At 40.3% G+C, this 12,789-nt stretch overlaps 1 protein-coding gene across 1 annotated transcript in view; it reads right to left on the reverse strand.

Moving 5' to 3' along the window:
* Positions 1-54: 54 nt before the first annotated feature.
* Positions 55-12,789, reverse strand: part of hddc2 (HD domain containing 2) — a 14,744-nt gene continuing 2,009 nt past the window's right edge. The window contains exons 2-6 of the mRNA XM_020528148.2: positions 9,110-9,231; positions 8,578-8,680; positions 5,654-5,722; positions 2,605-2,743; positions 55-1,561 (exon numbers count right to left, since the gene is read on the reverse strand). Of these exons, the coding sequence (XP_020383737.1) occupies positions 1,416-1,561; positions 2,605-2,743; positions 5,654-5,722; positions 8,578-8,680; positions 9,110-9,231 (579 nt within the window). The 3' untranslated portion in view covers positions 55-1,415. The remainder of the gene's footprint in view (positions 1,562-2,604; positions 2,744-5,653; positions 5,723-8,577; positions 8,681-9,109; positions 9,232-12,789) is intronic.

The raw sequence follows: 12,789 nt of genomic DNA on the forward strand, positions 1-12,789 counted from the left end.
GTTTCAAGTTTATGTTTAATAACCACTGTAGAGTCACTAAAAACAAAAAGAGGCTGAAATCCACTTGGCTTTATTGAAGCAGATTTATAATGCCATCTGAGGTCATTTAACTTTGACTTTATGGCTACATCACAGGAAATTTTTGTTGTTACGTCAGCAGAGTTCCTTAAAGAAATTGGTATTCCTCATTCTCAAGCAGCATTTCGTCTTGCAGAATGACTGGAGAAGTGAGAGGTGATTTTGTATGGTGGAGAATGGAAATGTGGGTGGGCTGTTACCACTGACTGATCAATCCCCAACCTGCAAGATACAAAACTACCTTTCTCTGCTGTTCCAGTCATTTGTCCAGATGACAGGCAAGGTATGTTGCACTAAAAGTTCCCAGTTCTTTTAAAAAAATCCCTAAAAGGTAGTACGTATTTTACATGGTGCAACTGTAGTATTTTTATCACCATGTAGACCTTCAAACAACGAGCCCTCCAAGTTTTTGCAGCTCTGTAAGGATTCAAAACAGAGCTCACTTTTAAATAGTTGCACATTTGATAGCATTTTCTGAAAACAAAAATGCTGGAAATCACAGCGGGTCAGGCAGCAACCATGGACAGACAGCAAGCTAACGTTGAGTCTAGATGACTCTTCTTCAGACTCATCTAATGAAGAGTTATCTAGACTCAGTTCCATTGCTCTCTCCATGGATGCTGTGATTTTGTGATTTCCAGCATTTGTTTTGTCTTTGGTACTGAGTCCAGGATCTGCAGTAATTTGCTCCTAATGACATTTTTGGTGGTTTTCCTAGGACCACTTTAATTAAAACATCTTCTCTGCTGAGCTATTGCAGAAATTTTAAAATGGTAACTTCCCCGTGAAAAGTGAGGAAACGGTGGCTGCCACTTCAGCAGGTGTTGTCTTTAACAGATTTATTCATGGGCACGAGATACTTTCTAATCAACCAAAACAAGCCCAGTGATGTGCTCACTGTTAGATCCTTTTTTTTCCAATTTTCAAGTTCAAATGAGTGGCCACTGCTCCAAACATGAATTTTTTTTCTGCAGTAAATAAACCAGCCTGACTGGGTGGGTCTCTTTTGTCATGGATTTTTAGCACAGTTTGCTCATGGAGCCAAATTAAAAATTTGAACACACTGCTCCCATCAATAACTTTACACCCATTTCATCCAAATATTTAAAAATGCCTTGATGAGAATAAACAAATTGAAGGTTAACTTAGTTAGAAAAACAATTGAAATTTTAAATATTCACTCCTGTCTAAGGAAATACATGCACTGACTTCCAGCATATGGAGAACGTATCAAACGCTAAATATTTGGTTTTGCTCAGTCATGTATTTGCTGGTTCAAAATAAATAGATGCAATCATAGGAAAAAAACATTTTTTCCTATAATCCACAATGCTGTCCTAGAGTTTTGTGCTCTGAGGCAATATGCGTGGCCCATTCTCCCGAGAATACTGTGTATCTGAAGTGCTGTCCTTTGTTCGCCTGGAATTTCTTTCTGCATTTAATGTTGCTACCAGTTGAAGAATTTCAGGGTGATGAAATTTTTCTGTAAGATAAAAGTTTATATAAATGCAAGACAAAAAACTTCATATAAATTATTTGCTTTTGTATATAATAGACTTTGGTGCAATAATTACACAAGAGTAGAATAACGGAATTCTCCTCCTCTGTGCGGACTAATATTGTGAAATTCAGACTCTAGCCTCCATGTACAGAATGCCTTCAGTGTTGAAGCAGGCCATTTGGCCCTTCGAGTCCACACTGACCCTCCAAAGAGCATCCAACCCTGCCACCCCATCTCTGTAACCATGCCTTTCTCCATGGCTAACCCACCTAGCCTGTGCATCCCTGGACTATGGGCAATTTAACATGGGCAATCCATTTAACCTGCACATCTTTGGACTGTGGGAGGAAACTGAAGCATCCAGAGGAAATCCATGCAGACATGTGCAGAATGTGCAAACTTCACAGAAACAGTTGTCCAAGGCTGGGAAAAAAGCCAGGTCCCTGGTGCCGTGGGTAGCAGTGCGAACCACTGAGCTACCATGGCCTTCCAAGCAAAGAATGGGAATTGCAGGAGGCCATTTAGCTCCAGCTCATTAAATGAGCATCATTACCTACTGACAATCGCCTGCTTTATCCCCCCAGTCTCTTGCACATTTTGTTTATCCAATGTTGTCTTGAATGCGTCAGATTAAATCTTTCGGTTGAATTTTGAAGAACAATGTACTAACATTGGCTACAAGTCCCAGGTATACTATTTGAAATACATTAGAATAGCTTGAAGATGGAGTTGCCTCAGGTGTGTACAACCATCTCTTAACCATTCAATGACAGGACAGACTGTAGGAATATGCTTCACACTGCAGGAATATGCTTCACACTGCCTCAGAGCTGTGAAGTACTCACATGCCTGTGCCTGGAATTCACTGAATAGGATGCCCATTTCTATGCTGTGACCAAATAAATGGCATAAAGAAAATACCATGCACTCATATTACATAAAAAATTATTAGGAGCAGCATCATGAACTAGGGTATAAGCAATCACTTATGCCATTACTTAATACAGGTCAAAAACAACATTAACCTTTTGTCGAATCATAAAAGTCCTGCAATTGACCAGGTCTTTGTTCCAGCTCTTCATATTCAAAAGCTTGCATAATCATTTCAAACTGATCCAGTTCTTTCACATACTTGGCTTCAACACTGGACTGGTTCTCATATTCCTGTAGAAAGGTGCATTCTGTTAGGAATATTTGCCATTACGTGTACATGCTAAATATAACTGCATAGCAAAGGTAAAAGAAAGTGGATTAGATTTAGCACAAGGTATCACAAGCGTTAACAGTCCTTTCATTTCAAACATGAGAACTGAATTTGGAGTACAACTTCTGTACGAGTCTATAATTCATTACAAGCACTAACTGCTGTTCATTCAATTCTCTAAAACTGTTGCTAAATTTTTCACCTAAACTTTATTTTCCATACCGAGTCTTGATTCAAAAGCCCCATTCCAGAGATTTCAGTATAATGTAGGCCGGTGCTTCAGCATAGAACTAAGTGAAGTGCATCCTGTCAGATATGCTGTCTTTTGGATGTGACATTAAACCGAAATCCTGTCCCCGCCAACGCAAATGGGATGCAAAGTATTTCAGTTGCATTTGAGTTTTTCCAAATTTTACTCTGCAAGTTACAGTTAGATTTGGTCATTTATCTCAGTACAATTTTAGACCTTGCCATGCACATTGCTGTGGTGTCCTACATTAGAGCAGGATCTGCACCGTAAAAGCTACTGTCCCCTGCCGGTCATTTCTCCAATCACAACCTCGCTGTCGCAGCCTCCAGAATATTTGGTCCTTTCAGGATAAACCTTTGCTATCCATGACTGCATCAGTAAAAACTATTAATAGCTTGCTATCAGCAGCAGACTGTGTTATGGATGGAGAGTACTTCTCCCTCAGACTTCTTCATCTGGCTGTGCATTCAATTGACCGTCCCACCGAAGTTATTGTGGCAATAACTACCAAAATTCGCTTACCCCTTACTCCTCTTTTTCTCATCCCTTAAAGGGACCCCACTTCTCTTGAAAATACTTGTCATTTACACTCCTCCCAAGCCCTTTGCTGCTGTTTACTGACAAGGGAGAACATGTTGAATGGTAGGACTCTCGGAATTACAGACGAGCAGAGGGACCTTGGTGTGTGTGCCCATAGATCCTTGAAGGCAGCAGAACAGGTGGTTAAGGCATAGGGGGTACTTGCCTTTAACACTCAAGGCACTGCAAACAAAAGCAAGGAGGTTATAATGGAGTTAAGCCACAGTTGGAGTACTGTATGCAGTTCTGGTCACCACACTACAGGATTGTACTTGGAGGGTACAGGGGAGATTCACTAGGACGCTGGCTGGATGGGAGCAATTCAGCTATAAAGAGAAACTAGATAGGCTGGGGTTGTCTTACTTAGAGGGGAGAAAGCTAAGGAGGGACCTGACTGAGATATGCAACATTATGAGGGGCATAAACAAAGGTAGATAGGGAGATTCTTTTCGCTCAACAGAGAAGTCAATAAACAATTTTAAGGTAAGGAACATGCAAAGCCAATTGCTGAAAAATGGGCTTAAAGTAGATGGATTGCTTAATGACCAGAGTGGACACAATAGGCCAAAGGACCTCTTTCCATGCTGTAAAAAACAGACTAAGACATCTGCTCTCTTATGAGATCGGCTCATTAGCACAGCTGATCAAGATCTTGTGTACTCTTAGATAACCTTCTTCACTGTCCACTACACTACCAATTTTCCACAGACTTACTCATCATGCTTCCTTTATTCTCATCTAAATCATTTATATAGATGATGGACACTGCTGGTCACAGGCCTCCCGGCCAAAAACAACCCTCCACCACCGCCCTCTATCTCCTATTGTCAAGCCAAATTTGTAGGCAATTGTCAAGCCAAATTTGTAGGCAATTGGCAAGCTCTCCCTAGATCCCATGTGATCTAACCTTACTAACCAGAGTACCATGCAGAATCCTGTTGAAGGCCTTACTAAAGTCCATGTAGACAATGTCTACCGCTCTGCCCTCATTAATCCTTTTGGTTACGTCCTCAAAAAACAATCAAGTTTGTGAGACACGATTTCCCACACATGAAGCCATGCTGACTATCCCTAATCAGTCCCTGCCTTACCAAATGCAGTCTGTCTCTCAGAATCCCCTTCAACAACTTACCCACCACCGATGTCAGACTCCTCGGTCTATAGTTCTCGGGCTTCTCCTTTCAGCCTTTCTTAAATGAAGGCACAACATTAACCACCCTCCAGTCCGTCAGCATCTCACCCATGGCTGTAGATGATATAAATATTTCTACTAGAGCCTCGGCAATTTCTTCCAGGTTCCCATTACGTCCTGTGATACACTTGATCAGGTTCAAGAGATTTAGCCACCTTTCTGTTTTTTAAGACCTCCAGCACCTCCTCTTCTGTAATGTGGACTGTTTTCAAGACATCAATATTTATTTGCTCAAGTCCCCTAGTTTCCACGTCTTTCTCCACAGTAAATACTGACACAAAATATTCATTTAGTGGCTTACCCATCTCCTTAGTTGCACAAGTAGACGTCCTCGTTGATCTTTAAAGGGGCCCTATTCTCTCCCTAGTTACCCTATTGCTTTTCCCGTACTTGTAGAATTTCTTTGGATTCTCCTTAGCCTAATCAGTCAAAGCTCTCTCCTTTAGCTATCCCTTTTTTGCCCTCTGATTTCTTTCTTAAGTATGCCTCTACCTTTCAACAACCTCCCACCCCAATTTTATAAAGGGAAGTCTTGCTCAACCAGTTCTCTACATCTATGTCACATTTCTGATGTCCTTTCTATCCTATGATCTTCAAGCACTATTTAAGCCTATCAGCAGTATGCTCAGGTTGCCTGTAATTTCCTTCAGAATCAAAACAGTAGAATACAAATCAGGGCACACTCTGGATTACAGGATTTGAATATTTACTTAATTCGTCTAATAAAGAAATTTAGTAAGGACTGGTGCAATATTTAGTTTAAAAAAAAGTCTATTGAGAAAACCTGTGACCAAAGGAGGCCATTTAGTTTGTTTTATACTTATAAAAATGGTTCAATTCACAACTCACCTCCCAAAGCCCCAGGACCTCTTTACCAACTTCATCACTTAATAGTCCAGTTAAATGTTTCATAGCTTCCTGCAGGATAGGATAGCATTTTTGATTCAAAGTCCATTTGTCAAAATAAAAAGAACCTACATTTATACATAATGTTTTTCAAGACACAACTTTATCACCTGAAGAGTTTGTGGGCTTTTGGTCTCTTTCACTCATCAATATTTGAACTTTTTTTTTGTCCTTCTTACATATCTTCATCTCCTTATTGATGTTAACATAATGCCATCGAAGAATCTTCTCTAAGGAGTTTTAACATCAGTCAACTTGGTGATAAATTTGTTTCTTTGCTCTCTCCCTTTACTAAAATGCCTCTTTGGCGGCACATGAATGGAGTCTGGTTTAACAAAAGTAAAATTCTACAGATACTGAATTCTGAAATAAAATAGATAATAGTGGAAATACTCAGCATGTCAGCAGCATGTGTAGAGAGAGAAACAATAGACATTCATCATAACTGAGAAAAATGAGCTCTGTAATAACTTTTGTGCAAGTGGAAGAGGGGAGGGCAGAGAGAAAATCAAAAGTGAAGGCATGTAATAGGGTGAAGGGCAGAACAGATTAAATTGAAAAATGGTCCTACTACAAAAGCCAATAGTGTGGTAAAGAGACAAGTAAAGAAATGACAGATATGTCTAGATGTAAATGGCAGAATAGCAGCTGTGTGAATGCAAAGTAAAGGAATTAAGAAAGAAGAGTAGAAAATGAACTAACAAAAATACTTTTAATACAATATGGGAACCAAGGTTATGATCCAAAATTATGAAGTCAAAAGTTGAGTCCTGAGCTTCTTTTGAACACTAGCATGTCAGAGTGGGAGCAAGGTGGACAATTAAAGTGACAGGCAACAGAAAGTTCAGGTCATGTATGGGGACTGAACAGAGATGTTCAGCAAGGCAATCACAACATCTTCATTTGGTATTCCCCATGTGAGCACTGAATATAGTATACTAAATCCAAATAAATGCAAGTAACTTACTGTCTCACTTGGAATGAGTATTGAGGGGTTTGGATGTTGAGAAGACAGAAGTTAGAGGGATTGGTTTTACATCTCCTACAGTTGCATGGAAAGGTGCTAGAGGAAAACGTGGAAAGTAAAAGTACCAACAGACAACTTGGTAACAAAATAATAGAAGCTGAAGAAATTGGAAAAGAGAGTTAATTCTTCTCACTTACCAGAAGTGACGTGTTAGTGCCAGCTCAAAGCAGGGAAGCTTCCATCATTTACTGAAAGCAAAATACTACGGACGTTAGAAATCTGAAGCAAACATAGAATGCTGGAAAAATCTCAGCAGATCTGACAGATCTTTCTCTGAGGAGAAAGAAACAGAGTTAACACCATTCAATTCTAAAGAAGAGTCATACTGGACTCGAAACATTAACTGTTTCTTTCTCCCCAGATGCTGCCAGATCTGAGTTTCTCCAACATTCTTTGTGTTTGCCTCCGTCATTTTCAGTTGTACATGGGTCCGAAAGGTCTGAAATGGTTGAAACTGAGTTGTGCTGTAAACACAGGCCACAACGATAATGTTATATGGACTTGTAGGAAAACAGCTTTGGACCTTGAAGGAGTGAGACCTAATGAAGTCTCTTTAACAACATCCATCATATGTAAACATACAAGATAGGAATGGGAGTGAGCCAGTTGGGCCCGTGAGCCTACTGTACCTTTCAAAAAAAAATACAAGATCATAGTTGGTCTGATTGTCACCTCAACTTCACATTCCGAGTAACCTCCAACAACCATTCACTCTTGATAAACAAAAATCTATCTACTTCTGTCTTTAAAATATTCAAAGATTCTGCTACCACTGCTTTTTGATGAAGTAAGTTCCAAGAACCCACCATCCTCAGAGAAAAAAAAAATCATTTATTTTGGTTTAAATGGGTCACCCCTTATTTTTAAACAGAGACCTATTGTTCTATATTCTCCCACAAGCAGAAAAGTCCTTTCCACATTCATCCTGTCAAGACCTTACAGGATTTTGTATGGTTCAGGATCTTATATCTTCATATCAATATAAGTTGTTCAAGTCATACAACCTGTATAAGTTGTTAACGTGAAATAAAGCACATCCTGTCAGCAACAAGATACTCTTCTAGTAGATCATGAAGTGGTTTTCCTCTATCTCACGAGATTGAGCAGGCCCTGCAGATTCCTACACTGCAAATGGATGGTGGCAGCCGTCTTCAAGGTGACCAGCAGATCACAGAGCACAGTGACCTTGCATGCCTATACAACAGATACAGGTACACAGTGCTGTGGAAAGCCTGCTATAATTCCAGCCCTCGCTTCATACCCTAGTATATACTGAGAAATGTCACATGCTAAAGTGTTATAGAAAACCTGTTTAAAGTTCTTTTGAAAGCAAGACTTGTTCTGATGCCTTCTAAAGTACTACACTTAGTTCTTAGCAATGAACCTAAAAAAAATACATTGGCTCTGGAAGGGATGCAATACACATTCAACAGAACGATATCCGGGTTTAAAGAGGTTAGCATTATGAGATACATAAACTTGGTCTGTGTTCATCTGAGTTTCGATAGTTGGGGTATTGTGATTGAAAGCATTTTGACTGGATAGTGTTTCCTTTTCTATCTCCCTATGAACAACAGTGCATAATCTCTAAATCAGGACTTTCAGGAGCAAAATCACACAAAGAGTAGTGAAATCTGAACCTCATAGCCCTCTTTTCAAAGGGAGTAAAGAGAGCAATAACAATATCGTAATCAATTCAAGTTGTGTTTTGAAAATTGTCCAGCTGTCATTGATAGTGTTCTCTGTACTGTCAATACTCAATCCCCAAACTATAAGAAATCACATTGTTTTCCTCAGAAATCCACAAAGAAACTCAACAGAGGAAATCACTCGAACTTACTTCTTCTCTCCTGTGCTTTTCCTCTTTACTGATGTTGTCTGCTGGTGCTATATCACCTACAATGCATTCTGCCATATCATGAACCAATGCTAATTTTATGCACCTGCAAATGAAAAGCACACAATTCCATTTGAATGGAAGGGGGTAGGGCAAGGAGAGCTTTTCCATTTAAATAAAACATCAAGCAGTCTCTTTGCTCCCTTGAGCAAGCTGCCAAAACTCGCAAGTTCCTCCTTATGATCCACAACACAAATTAAATTTTAAAGAACAAAAATTATAGAATTACAGGTTACACTGTTTGTGAACAGGTGGAAAATACCATTGTTCTAAGCTCAATTCACAAAACTTTTAACTCTGAAAACCAATTTAGTTGAGATTTATACGAGAGTCATTTCAGTGTTGCCGTTTTGACAAAAGTAGAAAACTATAGCATATTATGAAAAACTTAAATAAATGTGAAACTAGATATAGGTTTAACTTAATTCTGTTTAAATAAATGATATACTGAGGTAAAGTTTCTGATATACTGCACCTGTCTTTGTTGAGTTTTTGATCTTCAGTTAAGAGTGCCATAACAGCCATCCTGTACATGTGATCTGACACACTTTCAGGCTTTTTTACATTTCTATATACCCAGCCTGTTCGAGGTACTCTCTGAAGAAACAAAGAAATGGTCAATTTGGCATTATTATTTATTTACATTCACCTTACCTCTAGAAATTACTCAAATTGTTCAAAATACTGGAGATTGCTTGCACTTAACACCTTAAAACTCAACATAAGTAGCACTGGTGGAGCCCAAACTAATCAAATTTATTTCCAATAGCCACCTTATTTTTAAAGATATGGAACATTAAATTTATACAATAATATTTCCCATTAAACCACTAACTTCAGATGAACTGTGGAAATCCAGGCAACACTCTGTATATCAATTTTTTAAAAAATAAATGATGTATTGAAGAACTGCATTTTTCCTTCTTGACCTTCAGTTAAGAGTGCCATAACAATCAACCTGTACATATGGTTATCCATAAAATGCTTATATTTAACCACAAACAGAAATTGGAATTACATGTAAACCTGCTGGTTACAATAACAAATAAGTTACGCAAACAATTTAGTTTAAACCAGAAGCAAAATCTTAATACCACACATATCTCAAATGCTGTGCTTAAAATTCACCTGGAAATTTAAGATGAAAACAATCTTTATGTTAAAAAAAACTTGTTTCTTATCCCATTGATTTTTTAAAAAATTAACATTCAATTCTAACCAGCACCTGAATGACTGTATAACAGCATGCAAATGCAGAGGTTTACCTGATACAAATTATGATCACAGAATCATTTCATTGCAGGAGGGGCTATTCAGCCACCTTTGTCCAGATCCCTCATGATTTTGAAAACTTCTATCAAATCTCCCCTTAGCCTTCTGTCTAACAAAACAGTTAAAGTTTCTCCAATCTATTCTCATAATTGAAATTTCTCAAACCTGGAACCATTCCCGTAAATCTCTTCTGCACTCTCTCCAATGCATTCACACCCTTCCTCGCCTGTGGCATTCAGAATTGTACACAATACTCCAGCTGAGATCTAACTAGTGTCCTATATAAGTTCAGCAGAACTTTCCTGCTCTTGTACAGTATGCCCCTATTAATAAAGCCTAGAATACTGCATTTTTTTAATAGCTCTCTCTACCTATCCTACTTTTAGTGTCTCATGCATATACACCTTGGTCTCTTCGTTCCTGAACATATTACAACAGTATTCTTTGATTTATGCAGTCTCTCCAGATTCTTTGTATCAAAGTGCATCACCTCACAATCGTTTGATGGAACTTCATCTGCCACCTATCTGGGCGATGCCAGTTCTGCTTTACTGTACACAGATACTGATTGCAAAATAATATTGGTTATGTAATAATTGCACTATTATTGAGATTACTCATTGGTCCCAGAGTATTTCTAAATGGTGACATGACACATGCATCATAATTTAGACCATTCAACAAACATATGTAAAAATACATTGTCAGAAGTCTGATATTCCAACATATCAAGTACAAATAATTTTGATAATCAAATTTTAAATGGTAAAACTAAATTTTTAAATCTGCCCAAGTATGTCAATAAGTAACAGTCCAATTGCTGGACATCACACCAGCAAAAAGAAAACTAGTCTTTCACAATTAATTGTTTATTTACATTAAAGAATGTGATAATATTTCCTTTCGTTTGAAGTTTTTCCAACTGGACAAATAAGGGAAAATGAATATTCATATGTTTGTTAAATTTTTTCACAACCTCAGGAAGTTCCAATGCATTTTACAGCTAACACATTTGAATTGTAGTTGCTGCTGGGAAAAGTGGTATCAAACGACAGAGAATCACTGAACAACAGCAATGAAATCTGTGACTAGATCACTTGTTTTTATTGGCGTTGATTGAGGAATAACCTTGAACCAGCATATTGGGAAAACTCTACATGGGATATTTTAAGTCCATCTACAAAGACACTTACAGCACTTCCAATAGTGCAGCATTCTTTCAGAGCTGTAGTCTCATTCCAGGCTTTTGTCTTCCTGTCTCTGTACTGGCCAATAAATCTCCCAGGTGAAAGAACTATCACTGAGTCAAAGCCTTGTAGGTATAAGCACCATAACATCCTAGTTAGGTCAAAAAACCCTTTCCCGTACTGAAATCTTTAAGCTTGTTATTAATTCCTTTGGATGAATCTTGTTAGACTGAGGTCCCATTTGCCCTTAGACAACAAGGTGCAGGGCTGGATGAACACAGCAGGCCAAGCAGCATCATAGGAGCAGAAAGGCTGACGTTTCGGGCCTAGACCCTTCATCAGAAAAGGGGGAGGGGAAGGGGGTTTTGAAATAAATAGGGAGAGAATGGGAGGCGGATAGAAGAGGGATGGTGGAGAGGAAACAAAGGTCGAAGAGGCGGGGATGGAGCTAGTAAAGGTGAGTGTAGGTAGGGAGTTAGGAAGGGGATAGGTCAGTCCAGGGAGGATGGACAGGCCAAGGGGGCGGGATGAGGTTGGTCGGTAGGAGATGGAGGTGCGGCTTGAGGTGGGAGGAGGGGATAGGTGGGAGGAAGAACAGGTTAGGGATGCAGGGATGAGCTGGAGTGGTTTTGGGATGCGGTAGGGGGAGGGGAGATTTTGAAACTTGTGAAATTTTAACCCCACTGCGAAGCCTCTTCTAAGGATGCCTAACCTGAAGAAGTTACCCTCCTCCCTCCGGACAAACCTCACGGGATCTCTCTCCCACTGCAACTCTCTCGTAATCTCTTCGGCCCTGAAACTGCTCGACCACGTCCTGAAGCAAACCAGGTACTACAGCCACGTCACCTTCCTTAGCACCTGCCTACTGAACCAGATCATCTCCAATGGACTACAATCCACATTCAAGCCTTCCCAATTTGGCCCCAACCGTGATAATATCTACACTCATGGTATTGATATCCTTCAGAAGCGTTTCTCCCTGCGACTCCTGAAACACACACTTGCAGCAATGCGCCGGTATCTCCGGGCACTACAATCAAGCCTACCCCAGCTCAGAGCCTCCCTCTCCCAGACCTGCAAAGGACCTCTCCTGTTTTTTATTCTTTGTAGGATCCACAATCTGAACTCCCAATTCTACTCAGCTTTATTGGACACTAAAAACCGTAAGTACAGTAAACTTACTGGTGCCTACCACCCAAAACGGGCTTCCTCCACCCCCCAAATCCCCAGCCGTACCCAGGACCTTCCCCACAATGGGTCCGCCGCCATTGGCCATGAGGCCACTATCGGAGAACCCACAGATGACGTCACATCCGTCACCGCCGGGTTCCCCACTTCGAGACAGCAAACACCATCGCTGCTGTCGCCACCGACACTGAAGTCGCGACCACCCTCACCACTACTGCCACCGCCTACCCCGCTCCTCCTACCTCCGACGCCACTCCGCCCATCACCGACGCGGACGCAACTCCACCCACCGCCAACTCAACTCCGCCCACCGCCGACGCCGACTCAACTCCGCCCACAGCCTCCACAGCCAGCAGCTCCAGAGGAGACAGCAGCACCCAGCCCTGCCGAGTCTTCACCATCCCCCCAGACCTACCCCTTACTGAGGACGAACGGTCAGTCCTCAGTAAAGGGCTCACCTTTGTCCCCCTCCACCCACAGATCAACGAATACCGCTCACGCTTGGACA

The sequence above is a fragment of the Rhincodon typus genome, chromosome 5 (assembly GCF_021869965.1).
Source record: "Rhincodon typus isolate 14 chromosome 5, sRhiTyp1.1, whole genome shotgun sequence".
Lineage (NCBI taxonomy): Eukaryota > Metazoa > Chordata > Chondrichthyes > Orectolobiformes > Rhincodontidae > Rhincodon > Rhincodon typus.